Genomic DNA, 16,415 nt, shown 5'->3' on the forward strand with positions numbered 1-16,415 from the left:
ATGGACAAAACCACTCCCCTCTCAATCTTTTTTGAAACGTATATGTTTACACTAAACACAGTCATCATCCCATAACAACCTAGCCACTCCCATGTCAATAACTTTTAACGTGCTCCACGTCATAAAATTGATAATCTGAGGTATGTAAAATATAACAATGGGGAATAGGGGAAAAAAAAACTAACACAAAACAAACGAAAAAAAAAACAACAAAGTGTGTATGCTTCTGGTGGGCTTTGTAGGGTTCAGTGCCGCGGCGTCCTTTTTCATAAATGACGAGAAAAAAACTCGGAATGGGCGTTCTTCAAAGTTTCATTTTTTCAATAAACATTTTTGAAAACTTTTGCCGAATGATTTCAAAAACCGAAGTTCTAGGAATTTATTTCAGAGATGTATTTAAAAAAAAATAAATATTAGCTTGGTATTTTTAATTTCTTTTAAAACAAACCAATTAACGACAGAATTTTTCTAGCACTATAACATTTTTGAAGTTATTTGAAAAAGGTTCACACAAATTTTTCAGCCAAAAAAAGGGAGCTCTACCAATTTTTTTTTCTTGAATTAGTGTTCTTTGTTCAAAGAAATTTTAGAACAAGTATGACTTTTTGGGGTAATTTTAGAGAAAATCAATTTGAGAAAGGTGTCTGCGGACAAAAAAATGAACTTTCATTTCACTGCGGCTTGCAAAACTTCTGCTAGGGTAGTTTCGCTTGCTCGGTGAAACAAACAGAAGAGACAGCCACTGATCCCGCTCTCGAACAAATAAAATCAATCGATAATCGGATTTAAGACAAAAGAACCGAAATGTTTCTCTTTTCACCTACGGAAGAAAAGATGATGATGATGAAGATGAAGGGAAGTAGAAAGAATAATACACTACTACCTCTACCACACATACATACACACATACACATACTTCTGTCATACGGGAGACAGGCAACAGCAGCAGGAGGAATACGAAAAAAAGAGAAACGAGGAATACGGAGGAAGTGTAGAAGGTCTCCTCTTCAAACAGGTGAGAGTGAAACTTGTCAATGCATACAATAGACAAATATGCACATGGTAGACCTATTTTGTCGTCCGGTAGTTTTGAAGTTGCAAAATGTGTGTTTTTTATTTGCTGAAACACCGTTCAGAGGCACTTTCAATTTTGTGAAGCAGTTCAGTTTACTGTGAGACAAACCGCAATTTCATGAAAAGTTTGGCGAAAAAGAGCCTCTGACTACATATGACTAATTTGAATTTTGATACAATCAAAATTGAATATTTTTCCTATATTTTCAGTGTTGAACACTTTTCGATCAACTCAAGACTAATCGGGGTATAAGCCGTCAAAGTGAAGTTTGGGAATGGAAGACTGATGGGGAAACCACGGTTCATTTATTCGCGACTCCAGTTCGAAATGAAAAAAATTATTTTTTTTACTTTTGACCAAAAAGAGTAACTGAAGAGATCGACTCGGTTATGCAAAAATAAATGTCTATATGAAAACATTAAAGCGAATTTTTAAAGTATCAAAACATACTTAAAATTATTTGCCAAAATTAATAAAACTTGAATAAAATTGTCATATCTCATAGACCTAAGACACTAGTTAAATAAAACAATTTTGGCAAAAAGAGGTACCGGAGAAAGATGAGATATTGGATATCTTGTTCAAGACTTTTCGTCTGCTTCTCGGCTCCCGGGCGGATAAAAAACATATGGACGAAGGATATTGACAAAAAAGAGAAAGAGGAGGCGAAAGAGCTGACGGACAGCCGTGCTAGCGTTTGATTGATCAACACCGATAGAAGATGATGATTTTTGAAAGTTTCGCAATTTACTTATTTTTTCAAACGTTGCCTGTATTCGGAATAAAATTTTAAAAATACTCACCAAACTCCAATAAATCGCTGAACACCTTCTAGAATATTGAAAATTTGGCAGAGAAACATCCCCGCATGGAATCGGCTCACCGAATAAGGAAGACTCGCATGCTAATAAAAATGACTGTTTTCCAGGAACCCTCTCCCCCCTCTTGTCCAACAGAGCGCAGTTTCTCATACACATCCATAAACACTCACCGACTCCCTTTTGGGTTCATTCTTTTTACGCGCGTCGCATTTATTGATTCTCGAAAAGGTTAGGTAAAAAGGTTTGGAAGATTTCGCAATGCATTCAAAGCATACAGGCTGAAAAATGATGGTTCCCATGACATTACCGATAACCTATTGGTGGAAATAAAATGTGAGATAATGGAACAATGAGATAGGGTAATAAAAGTTAGAAGTAGGGGTGTTGACAAAAATTCATTTTTGCTGTTAGAAATTTGGGGTTTGTAAATTGACTTTTCCAGCTTCAAATGTAATATCGCTGTACAAAACTGGAGTCTACATTGATTTTGTGAAAACAATTTGAAATTTTGAAAATTTTTGTTGCAGGAAAAAACATGTTTTCATCACAATCCTACTATTCGGCAGAAAAATTTAAAAGTGAACTAGAACTGCTTTTAACACTTTCTAGCTTCAAATGAAACAGTTCCATCGGAATGCCCAGCCCGACCTGCTGCCGCTCTCGCGATCATTTTCCTCTTTTTCTCACGCCTCTCTTCCACATTTCCCTATTCTACAGTCGTTCTGGCAGCCCCCATATAACGTCCATTTTTGGGTGTGCCTTGTTTCGGCCCCCCGTTTTCCATTGCGACAGATAATGTGCCATGTTTACTATCAATTGGAAAGGAATGGGGGCACAAGGGAAGAGGCACACAAGTTGATAATGATAAGCAAAAAGTGATGAATAGGACGTATAAAGAGCATGTTCAGACATTGAAACTATTCATATTTTTTTAATAAAGAAGATTGTGTAATTCAATAATGCAATGCACAGAAAGAGAAAATTGTGAGAGGATGAAAGAATAGGCAAGTAGACTTTTTTGAATAAATTCTATGGGATGGAGTTCTCACGCCTACCAGTTTTCCGACGATTATTGAATATAATAATAATCAATAATCTTGCTGGGGTGCTAATCAAATTGTTACAATTTCAGATTACAATTTTTGTTTTTGGAATTTAAAACTGAAAGCTAAATTAGAAATTTGAATTTGAAACAATAAATCAGGAAATAGTTGTTTAAATATTTTATGGCGTTTCAATAAACCCCCAATGTACGTGAATATTTTAGGCTTACAACATATGGGAAATTAGTTTAAAGTTGACTTAAAACTTTTATAATTCTACAAGATAGCCGTTCAGTTTTTACAACAATGTTCTAAGTCTCACGTCTTTACAAGCTGCACAAAAATGAGAAACCGTTTTCAAAATTGCCATCAAAAACCAAATAGCAGTCGTTGGTCAAAAGTTTTAAAAATTGGATTGCCACTAAAAACAAGTTTTTGACTGTTTTCAGTACGTTATTTGAGGCTCTTATCTGATCAAAGGTTTTCAGTTTTGTTTCTGTCCAAAAAATAGTTGTTACAAAAGTTTGAAACTACTTTAAAGCGATCGGCCGGCTGATGGGGGTCTCAAAAATTTTCTCAAACTTTCCTATCAATCATGATGCCTCTACTAGTCGTTAACCTTTATGTCCATCGCTGCACTTGTCATTTCTTGATCATTACGAAATTAATTGTGAAAGTGGTTGGACGGGGAAAAAAGCAGGAAAAGTATGTAACTGTAATTTGGTTGTTGACTGCATTGAATGAAATTACATTCAGGTTTTTATTGATGGAGGCGGAGGTATGTATGTATGTGTGTGAGGAATAATTGAAATTAATTTTCCACTTTATAATGGAAAATTCAGAAAACATTCAAAATATTCTCCACTTATTCTCTTACTTGAAAAAAAAAGAAATAATAAAAAATGGAAGAAAGGCCTGCCTTTGAGACACAACCGATAACATTACTTGATTAGAATAATGCAATTCGTAAGAAAAATTGTAGCTTTGAATACAAATTATATATTCGCAATACGAAGTAGTAGTTATGGGGGGGGGGGAAAGATTTATTTATTCGTCATTCTGGAATTTTTTACCAATTGTTGATCGGTTAGCATTTTTAGAAACAACTAGCTTTTTATTGTGGCAATGTTAGTTTTGTTTTAGTTTTGGTACAAAAAAGCTCTATGCAAAAATCAAGAGTTTTTCTTTAAATTTTCATATGGTCGTGCAGTTTCTCTTTTCAACAATCTTAAATTATGTTTAATTTTTATGAAAATCAAATCATCAGTTTTCGGTTTAACCCGCTGGAACTACAAATAGTTGACTCTATTAATTTTATGTCAATGAGCCAGCATTGGCTCCGGTCATTTCTTATTTTTGACAGTTCTTGCGAACAGTTTTTATTTGGCTTTTTTGTACTGCCCCTGGTGTAATGTGAATGATTTCACTAATTAAAAAAAATTATAGCCTGACTCATGATATTTATCCAATTGTTTGGTGTCGCCCAGAAAACAAAGGAATTCCGAAATTTACATTTACATAACTCAGAAAATGTTTAGAAAATAATCTTTCAACAATACTTGAATGAGATCATAAATAATGAAACTAACAGAAACAAATTCCACAAGATATTTCAGTAATACTACGCTGAAAATAACTCTTGAAATAAATTTAGGTATTTTCTGACTAATTTCAAAAAGTTGAGTGTTAAATTTCATTGAAAACGTTGCGTTGGAATTTAGATAACAATTTTCTCTCTTTTTAAAGTTTACTCCTATTACAAAAAGTCATATTGTAAACACATTTAAATTATACGGTTCACAGTTTTTTTTAAATTTCAGTTGAGATAATCCCGATCATTTCAAAAAATGTTTTGAAAACATACGTTGCAAAGCTTAATATATTTGATATCAGTAGTTTTGCTGGACAACAGCCCGGTGCATCGTCTAAATCCACAGAAGCTCGTCGTGCCAAATGTGACGAAGGCTGCCGTCGTTCCCCTATCGCCACAGACATTTTATGCTCTGAAGGTAGTGGTTGTTTTCAAGTTCATAGAAGAAGATCAGAAAAAAAACCAAAAGAAAAAAAAACGAGTTTTCTGTGAGAAAATGAGTCGGGAAGAAGGATGAATTCAAAATGAAAAAAAAAATGGAATGAGTGACCAGAGACCGGTTGATTGTGTGGTTCAGATTGGAGAATAGCGGTCAGTCGACGAAAAGTGCAAAACATATTTATTTGCATTCAGGCAGATCACCCCGCGTTACCCCCTCCAATCGTTATTTGCATGGTTTTTGAGACGGAAAGGCGAATTTTTATTTTTGAATATCCAAGTGCTCGACGTATCAACTAGAAGTTCAAAACAACGAAAATAAGAGTAGAATATGATTCAGAGAGGTGTTCAGTCTTAGTGAACGGGTCTCGAGTTGTCGAGTATTATGTTTCTTGTATTGTTCACACAGACCAGCCGGGTGCCTTGGACTCGGAACCAAAGGAATGCGAGAGAATGAAAAAGAGGAAAAGAACGAAAGAGGGCGCCCCTCTCTCCCTCCATCTCCCCGAGCCACCATATTTGCTCAAGCCTCTCCAAACTATCCACCGCTACCGAATTCTACCTTTGCCGTCACACCATTAACTACAACAACTCTATTTGGTTTAAGGACACAATATATTATGTTACCACTACGTGTTATCGACACCTGATCTAGTTCCTATGGCTTTTTTGTGTGTAGTTGTAACTTGAAAACCACGATTTGTGTAGAAGTAGTAATTTTATTAGGGAAAATTAATGAATTAAAAAACTCATTACAACTAGACTAGTCCATTCAAAAAGTTAATGTTTCAATGAAGCAAAATTAAAATCGAAAATTTAACTTTGAGAATAAAAGTGTATATGTTCAGAAAATCGAGAAAACGGTGAAAAAAGTAACAAACAGCTCCAAATGTCGGCTACAAACAAGTGTGAAAAGTGTGATTCCTAATCAAGTTGATTCTGTTCTTCTGTCTGATTTGTGCACGGCTACATTTTCCGTAACCCATATTAAAACTTTACGAGCTTTTGGAATAAACCATGAAAAAAGCGATAACTTAGGTGCGCTGTAATTCAGAATCAGAGAGTGACATCAGTACTGATAAAGAAGGTACTACTCCGTTTACTCTCCGTTTAATTCATGTTTGATGATTGGAAAAAATGAAATTAATAAAAGAACAAGAACAAACCCCATGTAACGAGACTGTTTCTAGTGTGAACAACACTCGAAAAATTGAGAAATGTTAGAAACGTTTCAATATTTGCGTTGCAATTTTACTACCTCCCCCAATTCTTCTTCGTTTTTTTTTTCGAGAAATAAACTACATGTTTGTTCTATACTTTGTCATCCCATCACTGTATTCTGTGTAGGCACACAAAAAGAGCACGTTACTTACGCGGGTGTCTAACATGAGAATCACATAAACTATTGGGTTGTGGGTTTTGTGAACTTTGGAGTTTTGTTTGTCTGGTTTGGAATGTGCGAACTGTTCAGACCAACTTAAAACTAAAAATCATAATTTCAAACCAATATTTAATGCAAATTTTTCTCTGATGAATGAATCATGAAAAACAGTTCATAAAGCTCACTTTGTTTTTCTAGATTATTTTTTTTTGAATAATATCAAAAAAAATTCTCATGAAAGGAAAATTTTTGACCTCCCATGACTGTTATAAACCAACAAAAAAAACTAGTTTCACCTCAAGTTTTTTTCAGCATTAAGTCAACATTGTAGACCATGAATCACAAACTAAATGTGAATCGTTCTCAATGTCAAAACTCAGCTTTTTCGGTGCAAACACTGCATGAAAAAAAAAATTGAAGATCAAATAATCAGGCTTATCTATTCAAATGATAAGTTTGAAAGTGGCGACAAATGATAACTTCTAAACTTGGAAAATTGTAATTGAACGTCATAGTATACGTGAAACAAGAGAAAAGTGGTGGAGCAACTGATAAAAAGTTCCAAATTCAAAGAATCAAAAGACATTGAGAACCTGATGTTGAGTCTGAGTCCTGGTAGAATTTGACCGTACATAACGTATATATCAATGTGTTGTGTTGTCTATGAATTTGGAATAGATGACAAAAAGTGACTGATAAAAGTTAAAACCGAGTTTATAAGTATCATCTGAATTTTCGTCATTACACAGTTAATTTACGATATACTAGATGTGTTCGAAAAAGTTCGAAAAAAAAACTATTCGGTCTTTCCGCATTCTCGTTGTTCAATCGCAAAAAGATCAGAAAGAACAGATTCAATATTTCTTTCTTGATAAAGTACCAGTACCTATCTTTCCACCAATAACGTGATAACTTTACAATTGTTTTCGAGAAAACTAGCTGTTTTCTGAGGGTTCTCTGGGTGTATACAACAACGTAACTAGATCCATCAAATAGATATCAGAAGGAATGCGAACAAAAGTGAGTAGCAGTGAGTAGTGAAAAGCCATTACTATTACCGAAGAAGGAAAGATATGAATGACTAACCAAGCAGTTTGAAACAAGTTTTAGGATCACTATGACACCAACTGTCACCCGAAATGGCGCAAGAGGGAAGTGATTTGCATAAATCTTTAGACTTCAAGGAAGAAATTTGAAATAAAGTTTGAATAAGAAACGCCAAAAGACTGATACTTTGTTGCAGAAAAATAATTGAAATTTGAATGGAAGAATCACATTGGCGCCATCTGGCTGAGGGCTGAGGTACGAGCGGCGCAAGAATGAGAAGGTCGCACCCGTCTTCGCCATCACCTCCTAAATAAAAAACACGATAAATACATGTGGCGGACTCTGCTGGAGACGCGAAGACAACTGCAATCTTTGAATGCTAAAATACCAATGGATGCCAACAAAATAAAACAGACGATTCTCTTCCAAAACAAGTCACACACGTGGTAGGAAGACGATCATAAGGATGATGAGGATACACACCACGCATAGTTATTGAAGAAGAAGGGGGATGCGAAACCAAGATAAGGGAGAAAAAAAAGAAGAAGACGCTTCTGTCCATCTCCTTGAAATCGCCATTGGCTAGTTTTTGCTTCCGCGTATCTCAGGAGACGATGGCTTGGAGGCTACTAGCGGTACAGACCGAACCTATTCATCACTACTTTTTGATGGCCTATCTCATTTCCAAGTGACGTAACAATGATGAACTGAATGGGGGAACATTTAGAAGGAATGGAATGTAGGTAGGAAGTGGCAGCTTTGTACAAAAAAAAACTAAATTGCTAGAAAAAAGAAGTAACTCATATGTCTGTATATGTAATTTGTTTAAACTTTTTTGTTCTATTAAATCATGAGCAATTAGATATATACATAGAAGGCAAGCGTTTGAAACTTAAAAATTCATTGCTGAAAATCAAAACTATTAGCAACTAACAGTGAATGTCAAAGCTGGGTTTAGTATTTCTATTTTCCACCAACTCACTCTAAATAATCTTTACTAAAGTTGCTAAAAATGAAATACAAATCTGTGAAAAGAGGTTTGAATTTTTCTCTCACTTACAATTAAATGATAAATAAAACTTTATTATCTATTATAATTTAACAAATTGAATACCAAAACTGATTTTTTTATTCAATGAGTGGAATAAAAATTCAAGCTAGAAAATACATGTTCTTTTATAAAGTTCAACAGTGATTTTGCTCTACATTTCGTCACAAGTGATGTGCTCCTAGACACCTGACGCACGATCATCACGTCATTTTCAATTTGTTTTTTTTTAGCTGGCAAGTTTCATATATTTCAAGTAGCCAACCTGACCAACTCATACAAACAAATCATCAAACAATAGCTTTCAATTCTAAAGCAAACACAACACTCTAGAACAGTAAAAACATAAAACATCGCTAAATCAAAATATGTATTACTGTTTTTAAATTTGGTTTCTGGTTTCATAGAAAGATCTTGGAAACCAATAAATGCATTTAAAACAGCACATACTGGAAAAAAAACATAAAAGGTGGTAGGGCTGTGAGAAATCCAGAGTTCTGAACTTTGAGAATTTCAACAAAAAAAAGTTTTAAACGAACAACGCAATAGAAGAGAAGAATACAAACAAAATGAACCATCTATTTGAAATCTAAAGAAAGTGAGTCATTGGAAGCGAATGTTTCTTGGCAGCCAAACAGGAAATTCGAAGTTCCTATGCATAGGGAAATGAAGTTGACTTTTGGAAAATATCTTTGAAAAAGTTCAAAAAGAAAAAAAAAACGCACACACGTTTTGGTTATATTCTGAACTGTAGTTTTCACAAGTAAGTGTTTATGACTTATGTTTATCTGTTTCTCTATTTTCTCTTTCTCTTTCGACTATCTCTCTATTTTGATTATGATCATAAACGGTTTTTATCAGTTTTTGTATACTTTACGTCTCCTCTTTCCTTTTCACCTCTTATTATTATCTTATCACTTTCATCCGGAAGGTAACGGAACCCACTGAAAGAAAAAGACAGAGAAGATACGTTTAGATAATGATAACAATGGGTAACCATCGAACCGGAAGAGCCATTTTTAGAAAAAGAAAAAATGGGACGTTATTGATGAAAAATAAGATAAATAATAAAATACAACAAGTAAACTTGAAGAGGAGAAGCGAGACAGTGAGATTCTCAAGAAATGGAGGAGATTGAGAGAAAGAAATTCAGGTCAACTACTAACAATCCTAATTGTGCGACCCACTAGTTAATTTCGGAAGAAAATCGAGAGGCATTGTGTAAAAGATGCATGGACTATTGGACTCTTGAATGACAAATAATTAGCTCTTAATTTGTCTTCGGGTCCAGATTTTGGATGTGACGCAATACATTTTGGAATAGTCTCATGAAAATGTCTTCGAGTCGAAGTGAACATATCATACAACACTGTTCAAAAACAGTACCTATAAAAATTTTTGTAATACATTTACTGCATTTAAAGCTCGTAATCCGTTCATCTATTTGTAGAAACTTTGGAGACAAACATTTTTTGACGACATTATAATGAATTCCAGTATAGATTATAACAAAAATACTCCGGTATTACTACTAAATTTAATTTTACTTATTTTATTACTTATTTTTTTCTTACTTACTGTTGATATATAGCAATTGAGACTTATAGAAATTTTTTCAATCTAAAAATAAAACAAGTATCAAAATAAATATTCATAGGAAGACTGAAATTTGGTAATGAAGTGATAGAAATTGAATAACTTTTGGTGGAAACAGAAACGTATTATTTAAAAATTCCTCATGCCAGTAAATAAAAAAGTTTAAAACAATTAGTTTTTAAAATTTTAACACTATTTCCTAGTTACTAAGGTGATAGTCATAAATTCAGAAGAAAATTTAAATCTAATTTCTAATTTCAAAATACAGAATTCATTTACCACTACCCACTACACAATAACGCATTACTTCAAAATAAAACGAGGGCTCGTCCTTGAGCCAGCGACCAATGTTCCAAGTACTTTTCTAAATTAGACCCAAGACACAATACGAAAAAAGAGAAACAGAGCCAGTGAAAAGGCTTCTGTTTTTTGAAAATAATTTCTGGACATTATTTTTGATTCTTTTCAGAGTTTTCAGAGTACTTTGATTATTTTTTGATAGATGAAAAATTTACGAATCAAAACCAGAAATTTCTGGAACTTGAATAACTTGCATTCCTGAAGACAGTGTTACACAAACGTAGGACCACCAGGGTTGAGGAGAAAAAAATGGGTAGTCTCACATCTGCATGTGACAAGTGCTCTTTCTCTTCCAATCTCTTTCTTCTCGCTCGTTTTCGATTGTCATTTTGAAACAATGTGATTCCGAAAAGTTTTACGACGGCGCACCCACTATTCAGTAGTCAGGAGAAAATGTGAGGATGAATACAATGGATTTTTCTCCCGTATAGTATTAGGTTTTTTGTTGGGTTTCTGCGTTCAAAATGTGTACGATTGCAGCTTTATTTATTAGTTTCGACAGAAAACTGTAAACATTTCAAAAAGTTCGGAAAATATTACAGTTAAATATGTTCTAACTTAAAATGAAATACATCTGTACCAAGAGACAAAAAAAATCATAAAATACAAATGTAAACTTCAGAAATTAGGGTATTGAGTATTACTTCATTTAAAACTATTACACTAGTTTTTATGAAAAAACTGACATCAAAGAGAATTTCTCAAAACTTCGAAACCCGAGTTTTTGCTAAGGATACAAATCAATCAAAAACCATGATTGAAAATGAATTTAAATTGGAATCAAATTGCAACATTTAAATTCAACGGAATCCGTTGATCCGCTTAAACTTCAATTGCAAAGTGCGGTGACACGTAACCAGTTTTTTATGAACACTGGAAAGAAACTAGGCTTTTCAATTTTTTGAGGAATAGCGACAATTAACCAGAGGGGACATTTAGAAATGTATATGTCGTTTTAGGAATGTCTGACAGATAGATGCCAATCATTTTTCAAACCGATCTGATTCACTCATCCGTATGCTAAACTGAATTAAGCCGTCGCACTCATCTGTAAACCGTATCTTTCCGCTTTGATTTTTGGTGAACTAAAACACAAAAGATTAGGCAATCAGGTATAGTTTTGTTTTAAAATTTTCAGCAGAATATGTTCTGTCAAAACACTATTGATAACTACTACCCACGGGATGCATCAGCAGCAGCAGTAACAACAACAACAACAACAACAACAACAACAACAATAATACGACGCCAAAACGAACGAGGAATAAGAGATGAGGAAGAGAGGGGTGGCCGTAACCTACAATAGAAATGCGTGACGAAGCGAATATAATAAAACGACGATTAAATTCGGTTATAACTACGATTCGGACACGTATTCAACCTTTTTCTAATTCAAGCGCCACAATTGATATTATCTCATTTCGATTATAATAGCGGCGCCATGAATGAATTGGTAAATGTTTTTGCATAGCATCTAGTGCCAGCTCAAAAAATTTGTTACAAAAAATTAGTGAAGAAACACTTTGTTTGAAGGTTTTTTTCTTCAGCTGAGCTTTTCTCTAATTTAAAATTAAATATGAAAAATCTGTTTAAAAAAATTAGAAAACCAATTTAATAAATAATCAATTTTTAAAAATGCTTCATAAACAGTGCTGAACCTATTTGAAATTAAATTTCTCTCAGCCATCTTATTTAATTTTGTCTGAGACTATATGTAAATTTATTGTTGTTAGACGAGAAATATAAAAAAAAATTGTTTAGAAAAATTCTGACGGAAGAATGAATATTGTGAAAGAACTAAAAGTAAATTAAAAAACAATTTTTACTGAAAATTCCACTAAATGCGAATGGCTCATTTTTTTTTTTCGTATTTTTGAACAAAAATCTTAATTTGGTGAAGTTATTTTGAGCATAAACTTTCTATTCACTGCATTGCAAAGAATTTAATGGCTTATCGACTCCATTTTATCAATACCGTATTTACTTATGTTGTTTTAAATTCTTTACAGTAATTTTTTTTATTCTCAAACAACTTATTCACAAGTTTAAACTAATCCCATCCCATCAACCGTAAACCATTACCTTGAAAACCCATAATCATAACCTTTCTCAGCAAACAAACGGTATATGATACCAATCAAAAATGCAATCCAATAAAACATATATTAATACAACCGACAAAAGTCGCAAGCGGGAGAGCTTGTTTCATCCCTACCGCAACATTAAACACAGCCGTCCTTGTTGTCGAGAAGCGACAAAGTGCCTCCATTATTGAGGGGTCCTACCTACCTTGAGGAATTGATACAACGGACCACACTAGCCATTACACCTCTTTTCCATCCTAATGAGAAAGTGTCACCTGAGAGAGAGATGCAGACATTGCAAGACACGTGTTCGAATCAAGAGTGACCACGAGACAAAGAGATTTGTACATTGCGCAATTCATCTTTTTCCGCAATATCCCGCTGTCTTATCTGTTTTTTGTTCGTTTAGATTGAAATCTTTCTCAGGTTTTCGAAAATTATAAACTTGCACGGTACACAAAACTATTTGAATTTAGTTTTCTTATTTTTAATTTATATCCACTATTAAGCAGACATTAATCCCATTAATCATTCCCATTTTCTGCCACCGGCCAAAATTAATGAGTGTTTGTACAGCGATCGTGATACCTTCAACCCGGGCAGCCGCCACCTGCTCCGATTAAGGAGACCACAAAAGAAATAATGAAAGAACGCGTACCCGATAAACCAGTCGACCGTGTCGCGGAAATAGTCTGGCAACCGATTCAGGATTCCTTTCTGGTGCTGATGGCCTGTTGCTATTGAGGAGGACACTCTTCCGGGCTCCGACGCGGATTGCTGATGGTGTGGTCCAGGTGGTGTTATTGGATCCGAGCCTGTGAAAATTACAAAGATACATTTTGATAAACAAACAAAATGCCAAATTTCCAAAAAAAATAACTGATTTCAGACAACATATGAGAACATAGAAAATGACAAAATCAACCTAAATTGAATTCAAAATTGTTAAGGTTTTTAAATACTACATAGATTTTAAATATATTCAACTCACTGGAAAAGTCTTCCGCACTAATGTTGGTTGCTTTTTCTGTCGGATGACCCATATCAAGCAATCATTCTGAAATTGGTCACAATTCTACAATTTTGGAATACATTGAAAGTTAATAGAAAGAAAATTACAAGACAAAGACGTTGAAAATAAGTCACATTTTAAATGACGTATTTTCATGTGACACTCGAAAATCAAAGCAAAAGAAAACAAGCCTCGAAACAAAGTGAAGACGGAAATGGAAAAGGTGGGCGGAATGGGAATTGTTGAAATATTGATCAATTTTAATCCGATGCACGACTATGCAGGAAGAGTTGGGTGTAAACTTCCGAACGAATATATTAAATAGTGTGAAAATGTTTTGATTGGAAGCGAGGTTATCAGAATGATCAATGATATGGGGGGGGGGGGGGAAGAACTGAGAGATATTATAATCAAAGTGATCAAATTTCAAATTTTGGTTAGTCCCTATTTTTGTATGATATGAAAGTATAAACAAAATTCGAATTTACTTTTGATTATTGTGAATTTGACACAGATTTAGAAATTCTCTTTAACAAATTAGCATACTAAGTTGGGTTTTGTGTGAGGGTGCTCAGATTCGAATTATGCAAATCTGACTATAAGAAATGGATAACTCAGTGAACGATGGGAGACAATATTGTATCTTGTATAATTGCAAAAAGCTGTAACAGTAAATTTGGCAATTGTGTTTTTGAAGTTCACGTTATATTTTTTAATCGTGAATATTAAAAAGTAATATTCGAAATCTTAACTGTAATTATTTATATTTTCGAACATGTGAAATTTTTTTAAACATGTTTTTAGGCGAATACAAATTTAAAAACAAAAAATAAAACTGTCAAACAGAGCACAGTAGGCAATAAAAGACAATAGAAAGATGACTGGTCGACTGATGGCCAAATGTCATGCTCTTGTCTCCGTTTTTATGTCTAATTCCTCCTTGGGAACACTAATTATTTTGTGGGATTAGATTATGGGAAAAGTGATTAGAAGGCTTGGGAAGGGGGTTCCAATTTATTTTGGGAAATAGAAATTTGAGAAAAATTTTCACTATAAGTAGATATTTTTGAAAAGGTTACTTTAAAACACTTGGTTAACATAATTCTTATCTTTCGAAGAGATAAACTAATTTTTTTTTTCAATTGACTAACTCAAAAAGATTATATCACCAATTAACAATATTCGTTAAAACACTCTGAAAAATCTAAATCCATCGATTTCAAAAAAAAAAAACCGAGTTAGACGCCCTGAAAAAATACAACGTTGGCCAAGTTAGCCTGGTGAAGAGTGTGCCAGGCATAGTAATAGCCTAGAGAGAGTGGGAGTCAGATTCAGCGGGAATGTGAAAATGGGCGAGAAGACACTGCAGTAGAAGAAGAAGGAAGCAAAAGAAGACATGGGTGTGCGCAACACACCAAACGGAGAAGTGAAGCATGCGGAGAAAGTGTGAGCCCAGAAGCCGGGGAGGGTGCTGAGCGGGGAGCACATGAGGCTCTTTTCTTTTGCGCCGGCTCTCCCGTGGCAGTTGATGAATTCTAAATATGAAGAATGGGTGATGACAGGAACGAATCGAATAACAGGCAGAATGCTCATGAATGTAAGGTTTGAGACAATAAATATGAAAAACGGGAGTGATGTTCTATGCATGGAAATCACTTAGCAACCAAAAATTGTTTGAAGTGTTATCTAATTTTCGTGAACGAGTACTATGGATTATCACAGTTTTTCGAAAAAACTTGACTTAAAATGTTCGTTTTTGACGTTTTTTAACGTTACTGAAAATATTTTTGAAGCTTACAAAACGGGTCCAACAGCAAAAGAAAAAAAAAAGAAAACCTAAGAATAATTCATATAAAACAAGTGTTGCCTTGATTTTGACTCATAAACACCTTTAATTTTCTAAACACTTTTATACTGTCTTTTATATATTTATATACCAATATTTCAAACCTTGATCTTTTTATAAATTAAAAAAAAACCAATGAAACAGGGTATTTGGAACGTATAGGTTCAGTAATTGCTCAAATGAACGAATATCGTAATGTGAAATCTCGCCATTTACAGAATTGACGATTAAAAAACATTCAATCGTTGGTCAACACTACTTGTGGTTTATGTTATTTATAAATAACTATCTAAACATAGAAAAGAACTTCCAATTATTCCTTCACAAAACTGAATTGGAGTTTCAAAATACAAAAGTTCTTAATTTCTTCTGCTCCGGAAGTGGGATTCTGTCAGACAGTAGTTTGTCATTGACCAGATGTCTTTAGTGTCATTGACTTTCTTTCACAAATACACACACACACACTCACACAACTACTCAGCAGTAGCACAAAACCAAGTTTTGCCAATATTGACGTTTCACGTTTCTTCTTAGACTTTGCCGTTGCTCTATTCTTTTTGTCGCGTTTTTTGTGTCTTCAACGTTTTTTTGTTCTCCCAACAAAAATGGAAAGAAGTGGCAAAGATCAGTCCGGCTTATGGTAGCCTATTTTTGAAGTCTAAATTGTGTAGCGGATGAGCACATGATGGACTAGGAATGGAAATGCATTTACGAGAAGTGATGGCCACTAGTTTTTGAAAGAGAAAAGTGGAACGAAAGAGAGCGGCCGAATGAACATGGAAACATTAAAATATGGAATGGAAAAGTGAAGAAGGGGAATGAAAGAAAGGCAAAGAAGAACATTGTTCCAGAATAAAATGATAATGTATGCAAAACATGAAATTCCATGCATTTATTTCTACGATGGATGCCTCTTTTCAGAAAAAACAAACATTGACATTCTGTAAAAATAAAACCCTCAGTAACTTAAAATTGATTGCATATGGAAAATACCATACACAATCCGAGCAAAAACAGAAGGAAAGAGTCGAAGATTATGACGTACATGCGTCAGGGGAGGCGAGGTTTTTTCC

The 16,415-nt window shown here is 34.1% G+C and overlaps 1 protein-coding gene and 3 non-coding genes across 7 annotated transcripts in view; 3 read left to right on the plus strand and 1 right to left on the minus strand.

Moving 5' to 3' along the window:
* The window catches only part of mob-2, a gene marked incomplete at both ends in the record, with an annotated part of 17,256 nt that extends 3,715 nt beyond the window's left edge, over positions 1 to 13,541 (minus strand). The window contains 2 exons of one of the 4 annotated variants that reach the window (NM_077783.5): positions 13,143 to 13,299; positions 13,476 to 13,541. In NM_077783.5, coding sequence (NP_510184.1) covers positions 13,143 to 13,299; positions 13,476 to 13,527 — 209 coding nt within the window. Of the gene's footprint in view, positions 1 to 824; positions 926 to 1,878; positions 2,010 to 4,803; positions 4,943 to 13,142; positions 13,300 to 13,475 lie in introns of those variants that run through there. The other 3 variants (NM_077784.7, NM_001392870.1, NM_171789.6) reach the window with 3 other exon arrangements.
* On the plus strand, positions 1,519 to 1,710 carry F09A5.10. The gene has a single exon (NR_072362.1). It is a non-coding gene; the product is annotated as an Unclassified non-coding RNA F09A5.10 (non-coding RNA).
* F48C11.5 lies at positions 7,966 to 8,107 on the plus strand. The gene has a single exon (NR_072363.1). It is a non-coding gene; the product is annotated as an Unclassified non-coding RNA F48C11.5 (non-coding RNA).
* On the plus strand, positions 9,592 to 9,645 carry F48C11.6. The gene has a single exon (NR_072364.1). It is a non-coding gene; the product is annotated as an Unclassified non-coding RNA F48C11.6 (non-coding RNA).
* Positions 13,542 to 16,415: the final 2,874 nt, after the last annotated feature.

Source organism: Caenorhabditis elegans, chromosome X (assembly GCF_000002985.6).
Source record: "Caenorhabditis elegans chromosome X".
NCBI lineage: Eukaryota > Metazoa > Nematoda > Chromadorea > Rhabditida > Rhabditidae > Caenorhabditis > Caenorhabditis elegans.